Source organism: Pogona vitticeps, chromosome 3 (assembly GCF_051106095.1).
Source record: "Pogona vitticeps strain Pit_001003342236 chromosome 3, PviZW2.1, whole genome shotgun sequence".
NCBI classification, from domain to species: Eukaryota; Metazoa; Chordata; class Lepidosauria; order Squamata; family Agamidae; genus Pogona; species Pogona vitticeps.
In genome coordinates this window covers 90,308,281-90,331,141 of record NC_135785.1, presented here as the reverse complement: position 1 = coordinate 90,331,141, position 22,861 = coordinate 90,308,281, and the positions used below count along the sequence as shown (strand labels likewise).

General features: G+C 38.9%; 1 protein-coding gene across 3 annotated transcripts in view; it reads right to left on the bottom strand.

Moving 5' to 3' along the window:
- The window catches only part of ASCC1 (activating signal cointegrator 1 complex subunit 1), an 84,866-nt gene that overhangs the window by 34,280 nt on the left and 27,725 nt on the right, over positions 1-22,861 (bottom strand). For all 3 annotated transcript variants that reach the window (XM_020783137.3, XM_020783135.3, XM_020783136.3), the window contains exons 7-9: positions 18,746-18,865; positions 14,350-14,474; positions 12,349-12,425 (exon numbers count right to left, since the gene is read on the bottom strand). In XM_020783137.3, coding sequence (XP_020638796.3) covers positions 12,349-12,425; positions 14,350-14,474; positions 18,746-18,865 — 322 coding nt within the window. The remainder of the gene's footprint in view (positions 1-12,348; positions 12,426-14,349; positions 14,475-18,745; positions 18,866-22,861) is intronic.

Here is a 22,861-nt window from a genome sequence, read left to right as displayed (position 1 = left end):
CTGCTTCATTGACGACGCAAAAGCCTTTGACTGTGTGGATCACAACAAACTATGGCAAGTTCTTAAAGAAATGGGAGTGCCTGATCACCTTATCTATCTCCTGAGAAATCTATATGTGGGACAGGAAGCAATAGTTAGAACTGGATATGGAACAACTGATTGGTTCAAAATTGGGAAAGGAGTACGTCAAGGCTGTATATTGTCTCCCTGCTTATTTAACTTATATGCATCATGCGGAAGGCTAGAATGGAGGAATTTCAAGCCGGAATTAAGATTGCTGGAAGAAATATCAAGAACCTCGGATACGCAGACTTTACCACTCTGATGGCAGAAAGTAAGGAGTCATTAAAGAACCTCTTAATGAGGGTGATAGAGAGCGCAAAAAATGGTCTGAAGCTCAACATCAAAAAAACTAAGATCATGGCAATTGGTCCCATCACCTCCTGGCAAACAAAAGGGGAAGATATGGGGGCAGTGACAGATTTTACTTTCCTGGGCTCCATGATCACTGCAGATGGTGACAGCAGCCCTGAAATTAAAAGACGACTGCTTCTTGCAAGGAAAGCGATGACAAACCTAGACAACATCTTAAAAAGCAGAGACATCACCTTGCCGACAAAGGTCCACATAGTCAAAGTTATGTTTTTTTTTCAGTAGCAATGTATGGAAGTGAGAGCTGGACCATAAAGAAGGCTGACTGCCAAAGAATTGATGCTTTTGAATTGTGGTGCTAGAGGAGACTCTTGAGAGTCCCCTGGACTGCAAGGAGATCAAACCTATCTGTTCTGAAGGAAATCAATCCTGAGTGCTCACTGGAAGGACAGATCCTGAAGCTGAGGCTCCAATACTTTGTCCATCTCATGAGAAGACTCCCTTGAAAAGACCCTGATGTTGGGAAAATGTGAAGGCAAGAGGAGAAGGGGACGGCAGAGGATGAGATGGTTGGACAGTGTCATCGAAGCAACCAACATGAATTTGACCCAATTCCGGGAGGCAGTGGAAGACAGGAGGGCCTGGCATGCTCTGGTCCATGGGGTCATGAAGAATCAGACATGACTTAATGACTAAACAACAACAAACTGAATGGTGCCTGGAAACTTTCCAAAAGCAACCATAGAAAGAGCAGGTAGACTGGTACTGATCTAGAGTGAAAGACCCTTAAAATGTATTCTGTTAAAATGAGCATGTTGCTCCTTTCTAACAGCTTTTTAAAAGCATGCCAGACAGATGATGAAAATAAAAGTTCAATTATGGCACAGATGTTTTGTGCTTAAAATGTGCTGCAGAGTTCCTCAAAAAGTATGAGGGGCAAACAGAAAGAAAAAAACATAAAGCAAGGTGTTCCCTCATCATTCGCTATAGCAGGCTTTCCAAGGCAACATTAAGCAGAAACCACAAGTTTACAAGTCCTCTTTGCCTCTCGCCAAATATGCATTATAATTCTCACATTCTTGATAACATGACTTGAGTCGAGATAATTCTGGATTATCTTCTCTGTACAACAGTCAAGGCAGCAAAGATTGCCATGAATTCAGAAGAGAACACATTTTATTATTTTAAAACTAATGCTGGACTCTGGTGCTTGCTTTACCCCACCTCAGATGGCTGGATCCAAATAGTCATCTGTCCAATGAATATTGTGTTACCTCTGCTCAACTTGTTACTTTGTGGCCTCTGTCCACATTCTGTTGCAGTTGACTACCCTGCTCCATTCCATCATTTGTGTTTTGCTGGAGAAAGCATTTATTACTGAGATTTGCCCAAGAGTGAAATAAATCAGGCTATACATCTTCAGATCAAGATATATAGACAGCACCAAGAAACAGTAATCACTCTCACAACTGGGTCCTCTAAAGAGATTTTTTGGAGACAATAACATTAAAGGACAGGTCAGGGCTGTTTGAATGCCCACTCTCTCTTTGCATACATCAATGTCCATATTTACAAGCTTCCCTCTTGTATCGTTGTCACATTTTTGGGGAACATTTATTCAAGGTTAATTGAACAGTATAATCAAAAAGCTAGCAATAATAGAGAAAAACATTACCTCGCAAGTATATTGTAGGTAACATTTCAAATTGTACTGCTTAAAAATAATCTATAGATGAATCACTTACTTCTTTGCACTTTCCTTACATCCATAATGCATGGGGCTTCTACGGTCTACTGGCCACTAGCGCTTTGTCTTCAGTTGATGGAAAAGAGGCAAAACTGACCATTGCTATACTGATTGAAGAGAAAGATAGAAAAAACTTGTCCTTGGAAGAAAATATGGTGGAAAGATTATTGTTTAGGGAATTTCTAATAATTTACAACCCCAGCTGAAAAAGGTAACTTTATATATTTAATGTATGGGGGGCACTTCTAATTGGTTATAATAAAGAGAACAAACTATATAGCATTGTCATAACTCCAGCAGTTCTGGGAAAGGTATCAAAGGTTTCCTGTATTACATTTCAGTTGAGGTTTATTTAATTCTTCCTGGAATCCTTTTTCTAGATATTGCTTTGCCTTCCCCATATTCCAATTACGTTAACAACCAAAATGTTCTCACTAGTGTGTCTTCTGAATTCTCTCTTATATTACTAGTCTAAGAATTATCCATATTCATATAACATGAATATAGCTTTTCCCTCCTAAAAGGTTTTATTTCTATTAATGTACGTATTTATATTGAGTTATCCACCTCCTTTAATCTTTCTTCTTCCAGACAATGCAGAAGAAGTTGATCTTAAATCTGTCTTCACTCCTGCAGTCTCCTACCATAGCATCATTCTAATTGTGTTTTTGTGAATTTTCTCTGGAATATTAGACTCCTTCAATTATGCATGAATCAGAGATGGATTCAGCAGTGTGTAAAGTGCCATTATAAGTTTTCAGTTCTCCTTTCAAATCTTCTACATACCATAGCTATTCTGACATACAAAATATTCAACTGAATCTTTTTTTAAAAAAGCTATAAAACACATCTGCTTGCAGTTTCTTTCATCGACTTTTTTTGCTTTATCCCCCCTCCCCTGCCCTGTTTTTTTAATAAAACATGCAAGCTTTAAAAACCATTTAAAAGTACTGGTTTAACTTAGAAAGCCCTAAATGGCTTGGGTCCAAGCTATTTCAAAGAGTGCATCTCCCTTTATGAATTTTCCTGAGTGTTAAGATAATCAAAGGAGCCTTTACTCTCAATCCCACCACCTTCACAGTTGTGTTTGATGGGGACACAAGAAAAAGCCTTCTCTGTTGCTGCTCCCAGGCTTTGGAACTCCCTCCCACAGGAAGCCAAACTTTCCCCATCTCTGCTGTCCTTCCACAAGCCGGCGAAGACTTTTCTCTTCAGGTAAACTTTTCCTTAGTGGCTGGCTATCTAAGAAAGGTTTTTAAATGGGTTGGTTTGTATTTTTGTAGTTTTTAAATCTCTAATGCTTTTATTTAACATTTTTAATATAATGTTTATCTAATTTTTAAAAATATTCAAATAAGTTACTGTTCATAGTTGTTAATATTTTTAATGATGTAAGCCACCTTGAGTACTTTTTAGGAGAAAGGTGGGATAATATAAAAGCAATGCTTCATGTTCATGTTAATTTTACTAATTTACTTGAGAAATATCTATCCTTATGAGAATAATAGAATTCTTTTATTACAAGATTGTAATATATCACAGAGGATCATTGTATGAGTATAATACAGAACATACTGCACCTCATGTAAATTGGGTCCCTGTTAATAGAAGAAGGACCTCATAGTTTCAGACTAGAAGGCGTTGCCCACTTCATAGTATAAAAGAAACATATGAAAATATGGTTGGGTAAAGGCTTAATCTATTTCTATTCCTGGTGACTCTGGACACTGGGACTGGTTCCCACCAGTACATATAGCGAGCACAATTTTTTTATTAAATCAATTTCTTTGCCCTATATAATGTAATGGAAGTTATCGACTCCTAAGAAATAGACTGAAACTTTAAATGCAATGAATGGAATGCAGTAATTAGGAATAATATTTTCTTGACAGTTATTTCATGTGCTGGCATTAATTAAAACAACTTAACCGGTTCCCAGTGCTCAATACAAACATTTTGAAAACTACACATTTGTTTGAAAGACTGGGCTTTAGCCTGCAGGCCTTATCATTATGAAAGTAAAACTGTCAAGTTTCTCAATGTTGGCTCTTGTAAAATGCCGTAAAAGCCTTTCTCCAGTCAGATGTGGCATCATTAGTAATTAACTCTACTCAGCATTACATTGGCTCTTAATCTAGGCTACTGTGCTTTCGATCCACTCATTTTCCCCTCTCACTTTAAATAAATTACATCACAAAGATAAACGTCTTACTAAAATCTGTGTCCAGAAGTTAGGGTGTTCATATTTGCCAACATGAAAATTGCAGCAGGGCACATTATCTTACACATGTCTCATTAGATCCTGCTAATCATCTTGACAATAACCTTTGCCTTCCACCACAAAATACACACACCATACAACAAATATCTCTCATTTTATTAACTCGTTTATTATAGCAGCAAAACCTCTGCAGATACATCTAAATGAAAGTCTGAACGTTCTAACATATTGGAATTACACTTCAAGTACATCCAGTTGAGTTTATGAGGCAAGAGGAAAATCTGAGTGGGACAGTTTAGCCAAAAGAATCAATTGAACTGAACAGATATAAATGCAAGTACTGTTCAGCATAGTCAGCCACATTTATGGAGACCAAATGACTCAGTGTCACTGGGATCCCATCACACTAGACATAAGGAGTAAGAAGATAAAGCTTCTTCCAAAAATGTAGTCAGTAATGTCTCAGCCCACACATCCACTCCCAGTTTCAAAGGTTAACAAAGAGTGACCTCTTCAAGATCTCAATTCTAAGTTAAGTATAAGTTATGATGGCACATATGAAAATGGTATCACAGGAGCTGTTTGCATAAAGGAAACTTACTTCTCTCACAGGCCTTCTGGACTGGCAGACAGTATCTTGGATGTTCACTAATTACCAGAAATTGTCAATAAGCTATTGCCTGACTAAGAAGAATGGGGTTGCCTATGTGGTTGTCTATGTTGTATAATAGTCCAGTTGGCTGAAAGATTTACTGCACTGCAGATTAAAACTGAGAATAGCTCAGTGGGTTGCAGCACTTGACTGAGGAGCGAATGGTTGAGAGTTTGGCTCCCCACTGTGTCTCCTGGGAGAAGAACCAGTCTGTGTGTCCTTGGGGAAGTTGCACAGTCCCCGAGTGACCCCAGTAGAAGGAAATGAAAAAAAAAAACATTTCTGAGCACATTATACTCTGAAAATGTTGGGAAGAATTGCCATAAGTTAAAATTGACTTGACAGCACATACTACACATAGTATGGTACACCAGCTATTGTGCTTGAATATCATTAAAGTGTTTGTTTCTTATACCAGTATTGCAACAATCCTACAACACTGGCAGCAGAAATGGAAGGGTTTAGAAAGATAGAATATTATCAAATTTTCTAATCCAATAGTAGCTCATTGCTATACTTTAGTTCTCTGTTTTGATTTATAAATGTCGTAAGGAAAATATAAAAAGTTAAAGGCAAAGTTTGTGTTGCTTAGGGCAATAAACCTTTAACAGGTTAATTAGTAAATAACAGATTTCATGGACTAACACTGAGGATTTTTTTTAATGGTTAGGGGACTAGAAGGCTTTATGTCCAATACACAAGAAATCTGCTCCCTTGGAAGTCTGCTATAGGTGTGATCATCCAGGACCAAGCACAGCAGATGGAATGCTGGGTGCAGCACTACTCTGAGCTATATTCCACAGAGAATGTAGTAACTGAAGAGGCACTAAATAACATTGAGTGCCTGCCTGTCTTGGAAGAGTTGGACTTAAATAGAAATAAAAGTGGCCTTGGATTCCCTTGCCTCTGGCAAGGCACCTGTTGAAGTGCTGAAGTGTTGTAAAGAGACCATCACCACTGAACTATATGACATCTTTTGTCTTTGCTGGAGGGAAGGTGGAGTACCACATGACGTGAAGGATGCAAACATTGTCACATTGTGTAAGAACAAAGGAGAAGGGGCGACTGCAATAACTACTGTGGCATCTCTCTTCTCAGCATTGTAGGGAAGCCGCTTGCCTGTGTCATGCTGAAGAGGCTCCAGGTGCTTGCAGACAGAGTCTATCCAGAATCACAGTGTGGATTTTGAGCTTACAGATCCACCATCTACATGGTATTTTCCCTCAGACAGTTGCAGGAGAAATGTAAGGACCAATAACAGCCACTCTTTGTGGCCTTCATAGATCTCACAAAGGCTTTTGATTGGGTTAGCAGGGATGGCCTTTTTAAAATCCTTCCCAAGATAGGATGTACACTTTGACTCTTAACATAATCAGGTCCTTTAATGAGGAAATGAAGGGCACTGTGGTTTTTGATGGCTAAACATCAGATCCCTTTGACATCTGAAGCGGAGTGAAACAGGGCTGTGTCCTCGCGCCAACTCTGTTTGGGATCTTTTTTGCTGTCATGCTGAAGCATGCCTTTGGAACTGCAACAGAAGGTGTCTATTTCTGGACTAGATCAGATGGAAAGCTCTTTAATCTCTCTAGATTGAGAGCAAAGACCAAAGTCCAGCTGAAATGCATGTAGGACTTCCTCTTCGCCGATGATGCAGCTGTTGTTGCCCATTTTGCAGAAGTGCTCCAAAAACTTATGAAGCGTTTTAGTAAGGCCTGCCAAGATTTTGGATTAATCCAAAACACAAGTCTGAACAAAACACAAGTCATGGGCCAGGGCATAGACTCATCTCCCTCTATTACCATCTCCACACAAGAACTGGAGGTTGTTCATGATTTCGTGTACCTTGGCTCAACGATCTCTGACACTCTGTCCCTAGATGTTGAGCTGGATAAATGCATTGGCAAAGCAGCTACCATGTTCTCTAGACTCACAAAGAGAATACTGTATGGCTTAATAAGAAGCTGACAGCATATACGCAGATCCAGGTCCATAGAGCCTGTGTCCTGAGTACACTCCTATACTGCAATTAGTCCTGGACCCTTTGTGCACTTCAGGAGAGGAAGCTAAACACGTTCCATATATGTTGTCTCCAACGCATTTTTCGTATCACCTGGCAGGACAAAGTTCCAAATAGAGTAGTCCTAGAACGAGCTGGAATTTTTAGCATGTATACATTACTGAAACAGCAACGTCTACGTTGGCTTGGGCATGTCGTGAGAATGCCTGACGGTTAAATTCCAAAAGATCTCCTGCATGGAGAATTAGTGCAGGGAAAGCGCCCTAGAGAGAGACCACAGCTTTGATGCAAGGATATCTGCAAGCGGGATCTGAAGGCCTTAGGAATGGATCTCAACAGATGGGAAACCTTGACATCTGAGTGTTCAGCCTGGAGGCAGGTGGTGCATCACGGCCTCTCCCAATTTGAAGAGACACTTATTCTGCACTTATTTCAGGAGGCATTCCTGAAACCAGCAAAATCAGGAAGCTGGACAGGGGACAGATTGTATTTGTCCTCATTGTGGAAGGGACTGTCACTCTCAAATTGGCCTTCTCAGCCACACTAGACGCCATTCCAAGACCTCTATTCAGAGCACATTACCATAGTCTCTTGAGACTGAAGGATGCCTTCATGCAGGGGACCGAGATAGAATGGGACACTTGCTTTGTTAATGGGTCTTCTATATAACTGTCCTGTGGTGGTAGACTGCTTTTTATAAGGAAATTGGGTAATTTATTGAAGATTATGTGGGTAAAATTAATACAAAGTGAACTAATGTGCCTCAAATATCTTCCTGCATATGTAATGACTATAACAATGGATTTTAAAAGAAATGTAGTTCCAAACTGAACTTTAAAAACCAGGATTTTGGAATGGGTATTTGCCATAGTGTAGTTTGGAAGAACAGTCCGCTGAAGTTATATTCATACTCCAGATTTTATCATTGGCTTCTGATACTATATCATCATCAACAACAATGCATCACATTGATTCTAAATTATGGCAACTTTTTCCAGTATTTTCTAGGTACAGAGTACACAGAAGTGATTTACCATTCCCTTCTTCTGGAGTTACCTGGGACTGTGCAGCTTGCTCAAGGCAATGCAAGCTAGCTCTTCTCCCGGGAGGCACAGTAGGCAACTGATCTCACAACCGCTAGCTCCACAACCAGATACCCAACTCACTGAGCTATTCAGCAAGCAAACCTGGTGATACTGCACCATGGGTGAATGACAAACTAAGCATCTAGGGTTAGAAAAAGTAGGCCATCTTTCTATATGTAGCTACAAAAATTATATCTGCTTACATGTGACCTCTGCATTTTCCTTCGACTTTTCCCATCTGAAGACTTTAATTGCTACTTTCTTTATTAGCTACAGTATTGCTTGACTGTTTTTGTTTATAATGCTTAATTGGGTTTTGTTACTTACTTACTTACTTACTTACTTACTTACTTACTTACTTACTTACTTACTTACTCATTCATTCATTCATTCATTCATTCATTCATTCATTCATTTAACTTATATGCCGCCCACACTAACCGAAGGTCTCTGGGTGGCTTACAATATTTAAAATACAATAAAAAGGCAAAATAATTCAAATGCAATTAAAAATATATACTCTAAAAATAATATCAGAGCCACAGCTGATATTATTTCAATTAAAAGCCTTCTGGAACAGGAAGATTTTGACCTGGCGCCGAAATGTCATCAGCGTTGGCGCCAGACGAATCTCAGTCGGGAGGGCATTCCGTAGTCTGGGGGCAGCTGCCGAAAAGGCTCTTTGTCTACAAGCCCTCCCTCTTATCTCCTTAAGGGACGGCTCTTTCAAAAGGGAACCCTGGCTAGATCTTAACTGCCAGGTAGGTTCATATGGAAGGAGGCGGTCCTTCAGGTATCCACGGCCCAAGCTGTTTAGGGCTTTATATATCAAAACAAGCACTTTGAATTGGGCCCGGGTAGCAATTGGTAGCCAATGTAACTTAAACAGAATCGGCTTGATACGTTCCCTAGCGGCCCCACCACTCACCAGCCATGCAGCACGATTCTTTTATTATTTGGCATGCCCTTGTTCTCAGTTATGAAAAGGCCTGGGAAAATAAACCCAGTCACTGGACATGTTACATAAGCCTACTCAAAGCAAATAATTAGTCAACAAAATACTATCTGTACTGAAGGCTAAAAATAAAAATCAACAGTTTAAGGGATGAGAGAATGGGTGTGCTTGTATAGCACATTGCACTGGGATGGCAGGATGCAGCTGGTATGTCATTGACAGTAACTGCAGCTGTATTCATCACCAAACTGGCTCTTTTCTCCAAATCTAAATGTGCTGCTTTGCAAATAAGAGAAAGATTCTCAGCTGAACAATATAACTTATATGTAAAATGTGGTGTGTGGGTGTGAGAGAGAGCCTAATGACTGTAAGGTCTGGCAGAAATGCACCACAGATCAGCAGTCAGGCCTGAGAGACTCTACTCTCAGTGACGAGTCATAATAAGTGCCAGTGGGTGATGCCCTGGGTACTTGGCAAAGAGGAGGAAAATACCAAGTGGCTAAGGAAAGAATGTTGGGGGTTGTTTTGCTAGAAAAAGGTGGCATTTCCTACAGGAAGGCTTGCTTGGAGGCAATTATCAACATTCATTCATGCATCCAACAGCCAATGGTTCTTTTGGCTGCAACAGGAGAAAAGTAATTTAGGCTTCTTTAAAAAAACAAGTGCTCTGTCTTACATTTCCCAGAGCAATGGTGTGCATACTGTGTTTCCCCGAAAATAAAACAGGGTCTTATATTAATTTTTGCTCCAAAAAACATATTAGGGCTTATTTTCAGGGGATGTTGTACTTTTTTTCATGTACAGCAATCTACATTTATTCAAATACAGTCATGCCATCTTCTTCTGGTTGCTGCACAATAGTGGAGGGTGGGGTTTCACTTAACTAGGGCTTACTTTTGGGGTAGGGCTTATATTACAAGCACCCTGATAAGACATACTAGGGCTTATTTTCAGGTTAGGGCTTATTTTCAGGGAAACAGGATAATAGGTATGGGTGATAAGAATAGTTCTCTACTTACAAATGCCATTTATCAGAGTGCCAACAAAAGAAGACTCAGAGCACCATATGACCAACACAGAGGCCATCTTTTTTGTGTTACTAAGCACGGGAAGTAGGTGAAAGGACTGTGAATACAGCTATTTGTACATACTATTTGAATGCTGGCCTCTTTTTTTCAAACTCAAGGATCTGTCAAAAGCTCATGGAATGAAGGACTAATAAGGAGCTTTTAAAAAGGCTAATAAATTGCTGATAGAATCTGCCATAATTGCTATGCTTAGATTATTTACTATTGTGATGCAATAAATAATTATGTAATACATATAAATCTATTATCCTCTCCCACATATCCATATACATATACATATGTCTGAGTAATGTTTTAAAAATACATTTGATTACAACATTATCTAATTTTATTACAAAAAGCAATACAGACAGGCAAATCAGATCTTGGGTTTCTGTACATCCAGAAGGACATAAGAGAATTGTAAACATTACTACTGAAACACCATCTTTCTACTATTATTTTAGCATAGTGTACATTCTCTGCTTCTTAATTCTTGCCTCCATCTGTCAGACAACATCATCTATTATTATACTTAAGGTGGCAGAGTCTGAACCACTGAAAAGCAAGTAACTTGAATGATTTCTTGTTAGGAAACTGAAGTGGATTTTGATCCACAAAATGCTTAAAGGGAAACAAACCTATGAAGTCACTAACATTTTATCCTCCCAGCTTTATTTATCTTTTTCTTTTTGGGGTGGGTGGGCGGGCAGGGCATCTTGTTAAGAACTACAACTCCCATAGCCCCCTAGAAAGGTTATCTTCTGTTATCATTCAATAAAAGAGCCTTTATAAAAAACAGTAATTTCTGATTTGTCCTGATTTATCCTGATTTGCTTCCTTGCACTTTACAAGAACAGAGGAGAATGCAAGAAGAACCATACTGAAACAGAACAAAACCCCATATAGTCAAATATTCTGCTCACACAGCAGTCAGACAATTCCTTGGGGAAGCTTACTTACAGGGCATGAATGCAATTGCACACTTTGTCCTGTGTTCCCCAGCCACCATTATATAGTGCTTCTGATACTGGAGGTGACATGTTGTTATCCTAACTAGTGGCCCTTTGGACAAAGAGTTTCGAGTTAAAATAAAACTGTTTTACATCCCCCATTCAGAAACAAGTGACCTTAAATGTCACCAGATTTAAAACAGATCTGATGAATGGAAAATACCAATCTTGATTATCTTGAAAGAGAATGGTTGGCCACACCCACTTTTTTCATTTGGAAGGAATCCAGGCTGCAGGAACTGAAATATCGATCCTTTAAAAAGACCTTTCAAAAGGATAAAACAGTGGCTTTGCTACATACTGAGCATGCGTGGAACAGGCTTATGAGCAAGAGTGTTCCAAAGAAGATATATTGTTCCAGCTTTGTAGGCTGGAAACGGAGATGTTTAGAGGACAATGAGAGATCACAGAAACAGTCAAAAGGCAGGTTTTCTTTGAAGAGTAATTGAGTAGCAGTGCTCCAAAAAGGGACATTTTGCCAGTTATCTCCAGGGAATTAGCATACAATTTTGTAAGATATATTCAAAAGATTTCTGCATTACAAAAGCACAGAGTAGTAGTGTTATTCACAAACCGAGTGTTTTCAGTAAACATAGACATGACTTCTGAGATCAGGCTCCTGACACAAGTCTTCAAATGGGAAATCAGCTCCAGGTTTGGGGCGCTACCATTCACATTTGAACACCCAGGAGAATTGCTTTGTGTTTGAGTGAGAAGTAGTTAACTGAGGGGAAAAATGAGTCTTCAGGTTCTGGGATTTTTCCCTTGCTTGGTGTCATTTTGTGAATGGTAGTGAGCAGAAGAAGGTATCCTCTAGATCATCTTTGCTGCCATTGCTGTTGTTAACATTCAAGCTGTCCTTTGCTATGTAAAACCTGGCATTCTTTTAACTGCTGACAATGTGGGCATGATATTGTGCAGCAATATCTGGCCATTTCCTGGCATTCTGAATCATGGCTAAAGAAACATAATATCCCACATTCATAAACTAGAAGTTTTCTGAACAACTTAATTTACACTTTTTCACATGCTAGGGAGATTCTAATGGATTCTAGGACGTTTGACAATTTTCAGTTTGAATTTATTTATTTATTGTGGGTGAACAGTTTTCCCCATAAGATTTCATACACAGTGTAATAATCGAGCTTTGGTTTATTTTTAACTTAACTTTGAACAGTCATCCAGCATAAGCTGAACCTGACTGGTATTTCATACTGACCTTCAATATCTTTCGGCCATCAAATGACTCTCTTTCCTTAACAGCTTTGCCTGCAGTTCTGTTGTTTTGCTCTTCAGCTGCAAAATAAAGAAATTAGATTATAGTTCATGTTGTGTCAGTATTTTTTACACCTGGAAGACAATTTTGTGTTCAATTTGTATGCAAGGAAAAAACCTCTGCAAATTATTTCCAAAAGTACACTGTCAAAAGTCCTAGAGTCATCAATATTGTTGCAAGGATTATTCAAGGCTGACAGCTCAGTAAAATAGAATCATTCGGGGGAAACCAGACACTAATATTCACTGCTCTGTCAAAGCATGTTTCAGCAGTAAAGCATCCTCTCATCTCTTGAATTACCAAATTCAGCATCAAATATCTGATCATTCTGCCGAGTACCTTCTAAAAATCACTAAAAAAATCAGGTACCCAGGCAATGCAATCTTGTTTTCAAGGTGCCTCTAATCTTTTAAAGGTGAGAACAAACAAAAGAAGATGAATTACTTCTTAGCAAGGGTTATTTCTAATCTGTACACTGGAATGATTATCTTTTAAGATGTTTGTGTTTCATAAGCATTTTGAAAACTTGAAATTTTATTGCTGAGCTTCAAGCCCAAAAGTCAGCGAGGAACAATGTGTGTTTCTATGTGATAGAAATTTTATAAAATAAAAAGAAGAAAACTGGGCAGGGCTTCTTCGGGAAGGAGTCAGGACTTGCACAGAACTCCCACCCCTTCTTACATACAGTGTGCATACCAAGCTGATTATACTGGCTAACTACACCTGATCCCCACATCTTCTATCCTTTATAAATTTACTTATTGAATCTGCAGTTATATTAATTAAAGGCTCAAAACAATTCACACAAAGAAAACCAACAGATTATTACATCAGCCAATCCTGTCTAAAAACATTAATGTTCTAAAATCTGAAAATCTGAAGCTTCTTTGAAAGCTGGTAATGTATTGGTTTAGGCATGTGATTGTGGAGCCAAATATTTGGAGTTTGAATCCTTACTGTGTCTCCTGAGTAGAGATGGGGGTATTTGTATTCGTATACGAACATCCCCCCACTTCCTTGAAAATAACAAGGAAGTGCACTTGATGGAGCCTTCCTATCATGCTGTTGTCCACAATGGATTAGCCACTCCTGGCAAGAGGCAGGATGACAAGCCTCTCTGCCAGGTCACAGAGTGGCTAATCCATTGTGGACAACACCGCAATAGGAAGGCTCCAAGTGCGCATCCAGAGCAGAATGGTGAGTGGGGCCAGACCCTCGTTATTATCAAAATCCAGAATTTGAGACTACATGGACTCCTTGCTGCAGGGTCTCAAATGTCTGTTGAAGGCACACCGCAATCAAGTTTCTTCCAATGGTCAAAACGAAATACACATTTTGAGATAAATAAATGATTGGTTAAACTAGGCATGGTATTTCTTATGCCCTTAAAACACAAAATGTACATCATGATTTTGGGTGTTCTTGTTCTATTTATACATATCAGTTTGCCCTGTGCAGCACTGTGGAATTATTGGAGGGTATATCTTTGTGTGTGACTGAATACATAGTTAGGTAATATTCTGGCTACAAACTTCACAATTTTCATTGCAACTTCACCTCCCCGAATACTCCAGCTGGATCTTAGTAATGCAGAGCATGTGTGGGCAGATAGGCAGACACTGTACACAAAGCAGGAGCCTTCATCCAACTTGTTATTAGTCAAATTATTTTACAGAAAATAAAAGCAATATAGATGAAAATAACCATCTTGTTTAGAAAGTAATACAAAGATACATTCTCAGATATATTAGGAAGTAACTAAACGTATCTCCCAGATGTAAACAGTTCCTCTTGGCTCCTACTCAGATGGCATGGACCCATCATTTTTTGTGTAAAGATCACAAACAGTAATAAATGAGCAAGAGCAAACCCAAGAATCATATAGCAGTTATAGAGTTCAAAAGAGTTGCTACATTTTCTCAAGGAGACTCAAGAAATACTCACCACTAGGATCTTTTCGAAAAACGGTGTTCATGACAGTGGCATGGAGTTTTATCCTATCCCATTCTTTCATCATCAGCCCAGAAGTCACAAACTGATCCACCAGCCTATCTGCTATTAGCTGGAGTCTTCCAAAAGGAAAAAGAAACAAGGGGAAGCAAATTATGACACTCTGGTTATTTATGAACTCATGTGATATATACATGAAAGTCTATATACCTGAGAAACTAAATATTATATAAAATGATTGTTATTAAGACTGCATTTCATGTGTGACTTATCGCTTCTCCAGTGTGGCAGGCTATTAGTAGCAAAAGCCAGAAGGAACTGGTAGGTTTGCAGCATAGGATACAGTATTTCAGCCAGTCTGCTTATAATACGTGCAAGACTGGATAATATGTCAACTCATCAGATATGATCACAACATTATTTTCTTGGGAGAAAAGAACAGAGCCCCATCTGAAGAAGTTTCACAATATTACTAGAAGTACTTTATCTCAGGGTGGGCCATCTCCAGTCTTCCAAATGACGATGAATTGCTACTCCTGTCCTATCCCACCACCACCTAGGCTGGCCAGGGCTGATGGAAACTGGAAACCAACAACTGAAGTAGCACATGTTCCACAACCTTGGTTTATCTGATTCCATTTACAACACTGCAGTGTGAAGTCAGAACTTAGTAAATGAATCAATCTGAGTTAAAGAAATGACTTCTGAACTACAACTGCTGCTTCCGCCATGTCTGAACTGGTCATTATCATGGCCAGGGTTGACAGCACAATGTAGCAGCATATGCCTTGCTTAAGAATTTCCCAACCTGATGAAGAGCATGGGAAGGCTGACACACAGAGCACTGAATCTGAATTTGCACCACTGTCACCTGTTTTAGGATTAATCTGTAAAAAGTAGAATTATTATTTTTGTCAAATCAAATTCTGACTCATGATTACCTTTTTTAGGGTTTTCCAGGTAGGAAATATTCAGAAACAGTTTACCATTCCCTTCATCGGGGGGCACCCTGGGATTGTGCAGCTTGCCCAAGGCTACACAGGCTGGCTCTACTCATAAGGGGCACATTGGGGACCTGAACTTCGACCTCTGGTTCTGCAACCAGATACCAAAACCACTATGCTATCCAGTCAGTTATCTGTAGAAATGATGAAGCAGAAATACAACCTTAGCACTGAATTTCATTTCAAGAGCTTCCTCTTCCAAGCATTACTAACAAAACAAAACACTGGCAAAATATTCACAATAAACATTAATATGTAATTACAGATGCATTCCAGTATGTAGTTTGTGTGGTTTATTTTCTGCTCGAAATAATTGAACTCTTAGTTAAATTGGCAGCCCATCTTGGCTAAGTGGTTAATCTAGGGATGCTCTCCACAGCTAGGAAAGAAATGTATATTTCATTAGTGCTCTTGGATAAATTATTTTGCCTTGCTCCACTGAAAGTGAAGTTGGGTAGACATTTAAAAAGAAGGGAAATTGAGGTCAGATGATATGGCACTAACTCCTTGCCACTTCATCTGTGCCTTGTTGTAATGGTTCTCCACAGGAAGAATGGAATGACCAGGAATGATTGAAAGGAGACAAGGCAGCATTTCCACCTGAGAGCACCTGCCCATAAACAGGCAGGTGGCCAGAACAGAGGGAATTGTACAGAGCTACAGTGAGCTCTTGGCATTGAGCCATCAGTAATAATGCCATCAATAGTAATGAACTAAGTTAGTTGTTTCGATCCCTGGAATCAGAAACTAGTTATCTGAAAATATTAAATGGTTCAGCCTAAGATCTGCCAGCAATGCATTTTCTCACATATAAGAGACTCCAAAATAAATGTAGGTTGTATTTTTTTCTTAAAGTAAATACTTTACTTTCTTAAAGTATGGGGCAGTTAAAATTACAGCTGAATGTTATTTAAAACTTAAGTGAGGGAATCAGGAAGTTTGTGAAATGTATGGAATTTGATACTGACAGAATACATGGGTAATGTCCCTCTCCACTCTATCCATCAAAATGTAATAACCGAGAATGATAACTGCACCCAAAGTGTGAACACCAGAAGATGAACACATTTCTAAAGTTTTTTTAAATCATTCCATGTTGTTTCACCCTTTAAAGCACTGAGCAAATCTCCTAGGATTGTGGACAGAAAGAAACTGATTAAAACCAAACATTCTTGCCCATCAGTATGAGAGATAATCATGCCAATGTGTTGGCTTATATACTCTTTTTGCTAAGCTCATTAAGGCGATAATTTGCTGGACAGTTCATCCTTTCTCAGCTCTAAATTGCCACTTTGGCCCTTTAGGTCTCATCCAGAGAAAGGACAGTAATAATGTTGCACAACCTCCCCCTCTGGTCACCAGGCAATCCCTGATAAACTAACATGACAGCTAGCTGGTTTTAAACTGCCACTTTAAGGTCCATTTCTAACCTTTGCAACTGAATCTTCTCTTTTCTCCTCCCATGCAACTCCCATAATTTGCTTACTGGTAATACATCAATGATTTTTAAAATCAGTGATTAAAAATGGAAGAAGCATCATTACAGATGATACTAAAACAAATTAACAGAAGCACTTCAAGTGAAAATGGTGCTTTGTTGTGCTATAAAATTAATCAGAGAAATGAAACAAATTAAAATGAACTGCAATGAGAGCCTCGGCTACATGGAAATCAGAGCAGCCCTTTCCCACTGTCTTTCTCTTCCTCCCTTCCAGTCTACATTAAAACTAGAGAGGATCTCTAATATCAACAAAGCAACAGAGGGAAATTAGGCTCTTCTGCTTAACAGTCAGATATTCAGAACTAAACTGAAACCAGAAAAGACATCTGCCTCTCACAGTGGTGTTATATAAGAAAGATCATTTTGCTAGATGTCTTCTATTATTACAGAAAGAGATGGCTGCTGCTTTATAAATTAGTTACCACCATGATTTCAGACAGGCACCTAAGCAGAAGAGAGAGAAAAGAACATATTCCTGAGACAAATGACAAGATCATGGCCCCTACTCTGTTTCAACAATAGCAACTCACTGCACTAGTAACTGAGTTCTGTATCAGTACTGGAGATGGGTTAGAGACTTACACTAAAACTTGGATGGTAGGCTAGTTTAGGGGGGGGGCTGAAGATGTTATAGCATATACTGTTCTGTCATCAAGCAATGGAAAGCAGCCACAGAGTTTGTGAAGTATGGCCAGAAAAGCCAGTTCAGCCCTCGGAAGTCAGCTGAGCTGGTCACTTCAGTTTGACTCACTGTCAGCCCTGATCCCCTGGTGGATCTTTATTTTTCTTACCAAACTATGTAGTGCAGGTTCTAGTAGAACACAATACAATTAATGCCAGTGAAAGAGATCTAAACTAGAGATGGGGGTATTCATATTTGTATACAAATATGTATATCCCCGCACAGGTGGAAATAACGAGGGTTTTGGCACTGACGCATGCTTGACGAAGCCTTCCTATTGCGCTATTCTCCACAATCGATTAACCACTCCTGGCAGGAGGCGGGATGAGAAGCCTCTCTGCTAGGTTGCAGAGGGCTAATCCATTGTGGAGAACAGCACAACAGGAAGCCTCCACAGACTTGAAATCGTGAGTGGGGCCGGACCCTCGTTATTTCCACCTGTGTGGGGATATTCGTATTTGTATACAAATACAAATACCCCCATCTCTAAAGTCTACTTGTCCTTTTAAAATACAAACATCAGCAGCATTCTCTAGAACTGATCTCAACATGGCTTTATTTTCACAAAGCTTAAGATTAATTTGAAATGACCCATGAAAATGTTGTTAATTGTTATACTCTGACATTTACACTTGGTAACTGCAGATGTGTTTAAAAAACAAGGAAGAAAGAGATTGAAGAATTCAGTGTGCATTTGGAGACAAAGAATTAAAAAATGACCCTGTCTATGCTTAAACCTCAGTTCAACAGGCAAGATGGTTACAAAGTTTAATAGCAAATGAACATCCATACAAACGGTATGCAGGCAAAATGAAGAACATTACAGAATTACAATAACTGTGTAATTAAGCACAGTTGCAAAGGCAGTGGCTAGCAGAAATAGGCTTTACTAGGCCCTTACATTAAAGTTAATGAGTGAAAATAGCTTCTGGTTTTTGGAAATACTACAGTTAATTAGAAATTACATAAGTACAGTAAATACTCTCTAATTGTTTCCTTCAGTAATACCACTCAGGGCGAAATCACCGCAGCCTTCTTTTCTCCTGCAGAGAAACAGAAATGTCTTGTCTTCCAGATGCCTAGTAATATATTTCCTAGCATGAAACAATCAGAGTTTTCAAGTGTCACATCTTTTGCTAATGATTTCATATCTGAATTAGGAACGCAATGAAAATATATACAGAAAAGATAATGAATACATACCTGTTAGAGCCATCCTTCGTGTGGACTTTTGCATAGAGAACATCGATCATGGCTGGATCATCATTCATATACTCTATGCCTGCTACTTCAACTGTCAGTGGTTTGGCTCCTGTAATTGTGCTTTATAAAAGGGGGTAAACAAATTATGTTCACAGTTAACACTAGATGGTGACAGGTTATTTCATGATTCACTATTTCTACAACACTAGAGGCTAACTAAACAGGTGTTTAGGCTGTTGTTTGGGATGAACTGGTTTGCTCCCAAAGATGGCAATCAGATAACATCTTTGCCTCCAGAGTGGTCCCACCTGCACTCCTGGGCCCCTATCAAAAGGTTTCTACTTTTTTTGTTGGAGGAAGGATTGCTCTCTTTTTGTCCATTCCTATCATGTATGTTCACTGGGAAACAACCAAAGACTTCCTTTTTTGATTTGCCATTATTATGAAGTGGCTTCATAAGAGAGACACTTCAGGATATTGGCTAATTAAACACCTGCTCTGGTCCTCTGTGGAGTGGCAGAGGGAGTAATTGTTTAAATTATCATCTATTAGGATAGCAAAAATATGCTGCATCACTTATTAAAAAAATAAATATTTTCTTTCTCTTGTCTTAAAAGGGCTGGTCAAAAAACTGCCCATAGCTGAATCTGCTGCCATGGCAGGTTCTCAACTGGCCCTTTAAGATAAGGGAAATAAGTGTATTTGTGTATTAGGTAGGGGTATTAGACTCTAGAAGACTCTCAACTAGACATTTAAGAGAAGTGTATTAGGTATACACATACATAATGTTGTTATGTGCTGTCAAGTCACTTCTGAATTATGACATCCCTGTGAATGAGCAATCTTCTCCTGTCCTCAACAGCCCTGCTCAGATCTTGCAAACTCAAGCTTGGGACTTCCTTTAGGGAGTCAGTCCTCTTTTCCTACTTCCTTCCACCTTTCCTAGCGTTACTGTCTTTTTCCAAAGAATCTTGCCTTCTTGTGATGTGCCCAAAGAAGGACAGCCGAAGTTTCAATATTTTTGCCTCCAGAGATAGTTCAGGATTGATTTGATCTAGGACTTGCTTGTTTGTCTTTCTGCCCGTCCAGAATATCCACAAAGCTCCTCCAGCACCATATTTCAAACAAATTCATTTTTTTTCCTGTCAGCTTTCTTTACTGTCCAGTTTTCACACTCATACATGGTGATCAGAAATACAACTTCTCTTGTAATACACATACTTAATACATTAATACACATACACTTTTTAAAAGTGTACCAAATAGGGTTGATTGAGGTTCATATACCATGTGAATGTAGAGATCACACCAAATGGCATACTGGATCTCCTAGTGACCCTATTCAGCCCACTCCATCTCAGCCATGTAGAGAAGCCCTTAGTCACATCACAAACACAGTTTCTCTGAAATGTTTAATAAATGTCTATAGACTATTTCTGTTAAATAGATGTCCTTTAGTATTATTGCTGATGGCAGTGCTTTTATGTATTGTATTGTTTTTATATTGCATGATTTTGATTAATTTAGCTCTTTGTATGCTGCTCTGGGTAGACAAAAATTTTAAGATGATAAACAAAAAATGGCAATATTCCGAACACTAAGCAGCTCAGATTTTATTTTAACTGTTCCTCACTGTTGATTTTTAACTCCAGAATGTAATGCTATATTGTGATCTATGACTTTTGAGCTAATGTCCATGGTCAGCTTCCTATCCCCCTCTTCTAAAAAAAATATATTCACAGAGGTTCAATTCCAATGTAAGGGAAAACAAGGATTTTTTTTGTTACTTCTGGAAGCCTCAGATTCATGCACTCCTTCCCTCCTCTCACACAGCTACAAAGAAATCTAAAGCTTCTGATTTCAGTTAGCCACAGTTTTGTCTTGTCTCCAAGCTCTAAATCATGGTTAACCTAAACTACAATTAGTTTAAACAAGCCAGCTTCATATACTGTGGTTTGAAGTTGGCTGTTTTAAATTAACCACAAGTAAGGCTAGTTATGGCTTATGTAGGTTTGGACACGTACATCTCACTAGTCTACGAAAAAGCAGGAGCTGAACCCCTCCAGAGCAGAAGCAGCAGGAAGCAGATGAGCTTGAGGCTCACCGTGGCTCATATTATAACAAAATCAAGCCACGTTTTATTGTTAGTTCCAAACAAGGACTCTTAACTTGATTTGATGCTCTGACATATTTAGAGCAGATGATAAATCAGAATCCAAGACTGATACTAGTGTACTGTGTTTTAAAACAGTGGTTCTTAACCTTTGTTACTCGGATGCTTTTGAACTGCAATTCCCAGAAACCCCAGTCAGGACAGCTGGTGGTGAAGGCTTCTGGGATTTGCAGTCCAAAACTCCTGAGTAACCCAAGGTTAAGAACCAGTGTTTTAAAACACTGGGCTACCTAGAACAAATTTCCCTATAGTTAGCAAATACAAATGGAGATTCTATTGTGAATCATGCAATGAACCTATTCACGTTATTTTTCCACACTGTGTTGCTGGTTACTTCTATGAAATAGCTTTATATATAATTATTTGCCTGTTAGCAATAGGTGACCAAAATGTCCATTAAGATGAGTTCATCAAATTCAGTAAAGGTGAGTGAGTAGTTTAATGGAGAAGCAATATTCCTCCCTACTAGGTTTTGCAGCTGGCTATGGAGGAAAGAAAGTATAGTGCTCATCTTTATATAAACTCCACTAACCTACTTAACCATTTTTCTCCAGGCCTGATTAAGAGATTAGCCTCTGGGCTTCCATGTTGTCTTCTCCTCCTCTGTGGCCAGCATGGAAGCAGATGCTATTAGCCTCTTAACAGGCCATTAAATAAAGCTGTGACATATTATCTTTTCTGGGTTTCTTAATAAAACTACAGTGATCCCCTCAAAACTGAAGCTTTAAAAGCTTATTTAAGGTCAGCCAAGGGGTCTGACACAAAAAAAACTTAGTCTTACTGTTACTAGTCTAAATACTAAGTCTTCTGGGCAGCAAGTGCATTACTTCTAAGCACTACATACCAAAAATGTTACAAAGCACAAGCAATTCTAATATCTCTGTCATCCTAAATGCAAGTCTAGTACTTTCACATATTCAGGTAGAGACAAAAATGTGTGGATAGTAGAACAACTTCTGTGAATGGATTCCTACACTAAATAAGAGAATAGAATCTAACCACAATGACACAATCAACGATAAAACAGTACATAAAACTTTTAAAACACTTTAGAGTTAGTCATCTCAATGTAAAAACAATTAAAAAGAGCAATTCCCCGTTTCTAACTAATAGAAAGCAACTCAGCACAAATGGATCTTTTGAATCCACATAAATAGCTGAATTGATAAGGCCATAAGTATTTCAGCTACAGTAAATTTCCAGAAACATGGAGCCAGTGCAGGAAAAAAAGAAGAAGCAAAAGAAGAAGTTCTGTTCTTCCAGGTCAACACACTATTTGCTCTCCTTGGTGGGCTAAGCCTCTGAGGTTGATCTAAAAGAATGAGTTGGTTTGTACAGGTTAAAGGTGTCCTTAAAAAAATCAGACCTCAAACCATTTAGATTTTTAAAGGACAATATCTGAAAAGGATCCGGAAATGCACTGGCAGGCAGAACAGTTAATGGTGCATGATTGGTACTACATATTTTCATTGACCTACCTTTGCCAACTGTAGCGTTCTCTATTTACTAGGTCTATGGTTCTTGTTGTATTATGTAATGGTTTATGAATATTCATGTTGCTGAGAGGTGGAGTCAAGAGATGCTATAAGAGGCGGAGTCAGAGAGTCAGATTAAGTGATAGTGGGGTCTTGACTTGAGAACTTAATCCGTATTGAAAGGCGGTTCTCAAGTCAAAAAGTCTGTAGGTCAAGTCTCCATTGACTTACAGTGCATTGAAAACCGATTAATCCCATAACAGGCCGTTTTTGTTCCATTTTGGTTTTTTTCTGGTCTGTAAGTCAATTCTCAGGCTGCAAGTCAAACCTAAATTTTGCACCTAGAGAAGTCTGTAACTCAAAAAGTCTGTAAGTCAAGCCGTCTGTAAGTCAAGAGTCCACTGTATTGAATCAGTTAGAGAAATGTAAGTGTCAGGCAGGAGAGAAAAGCCAGACAGAGTAATAGAG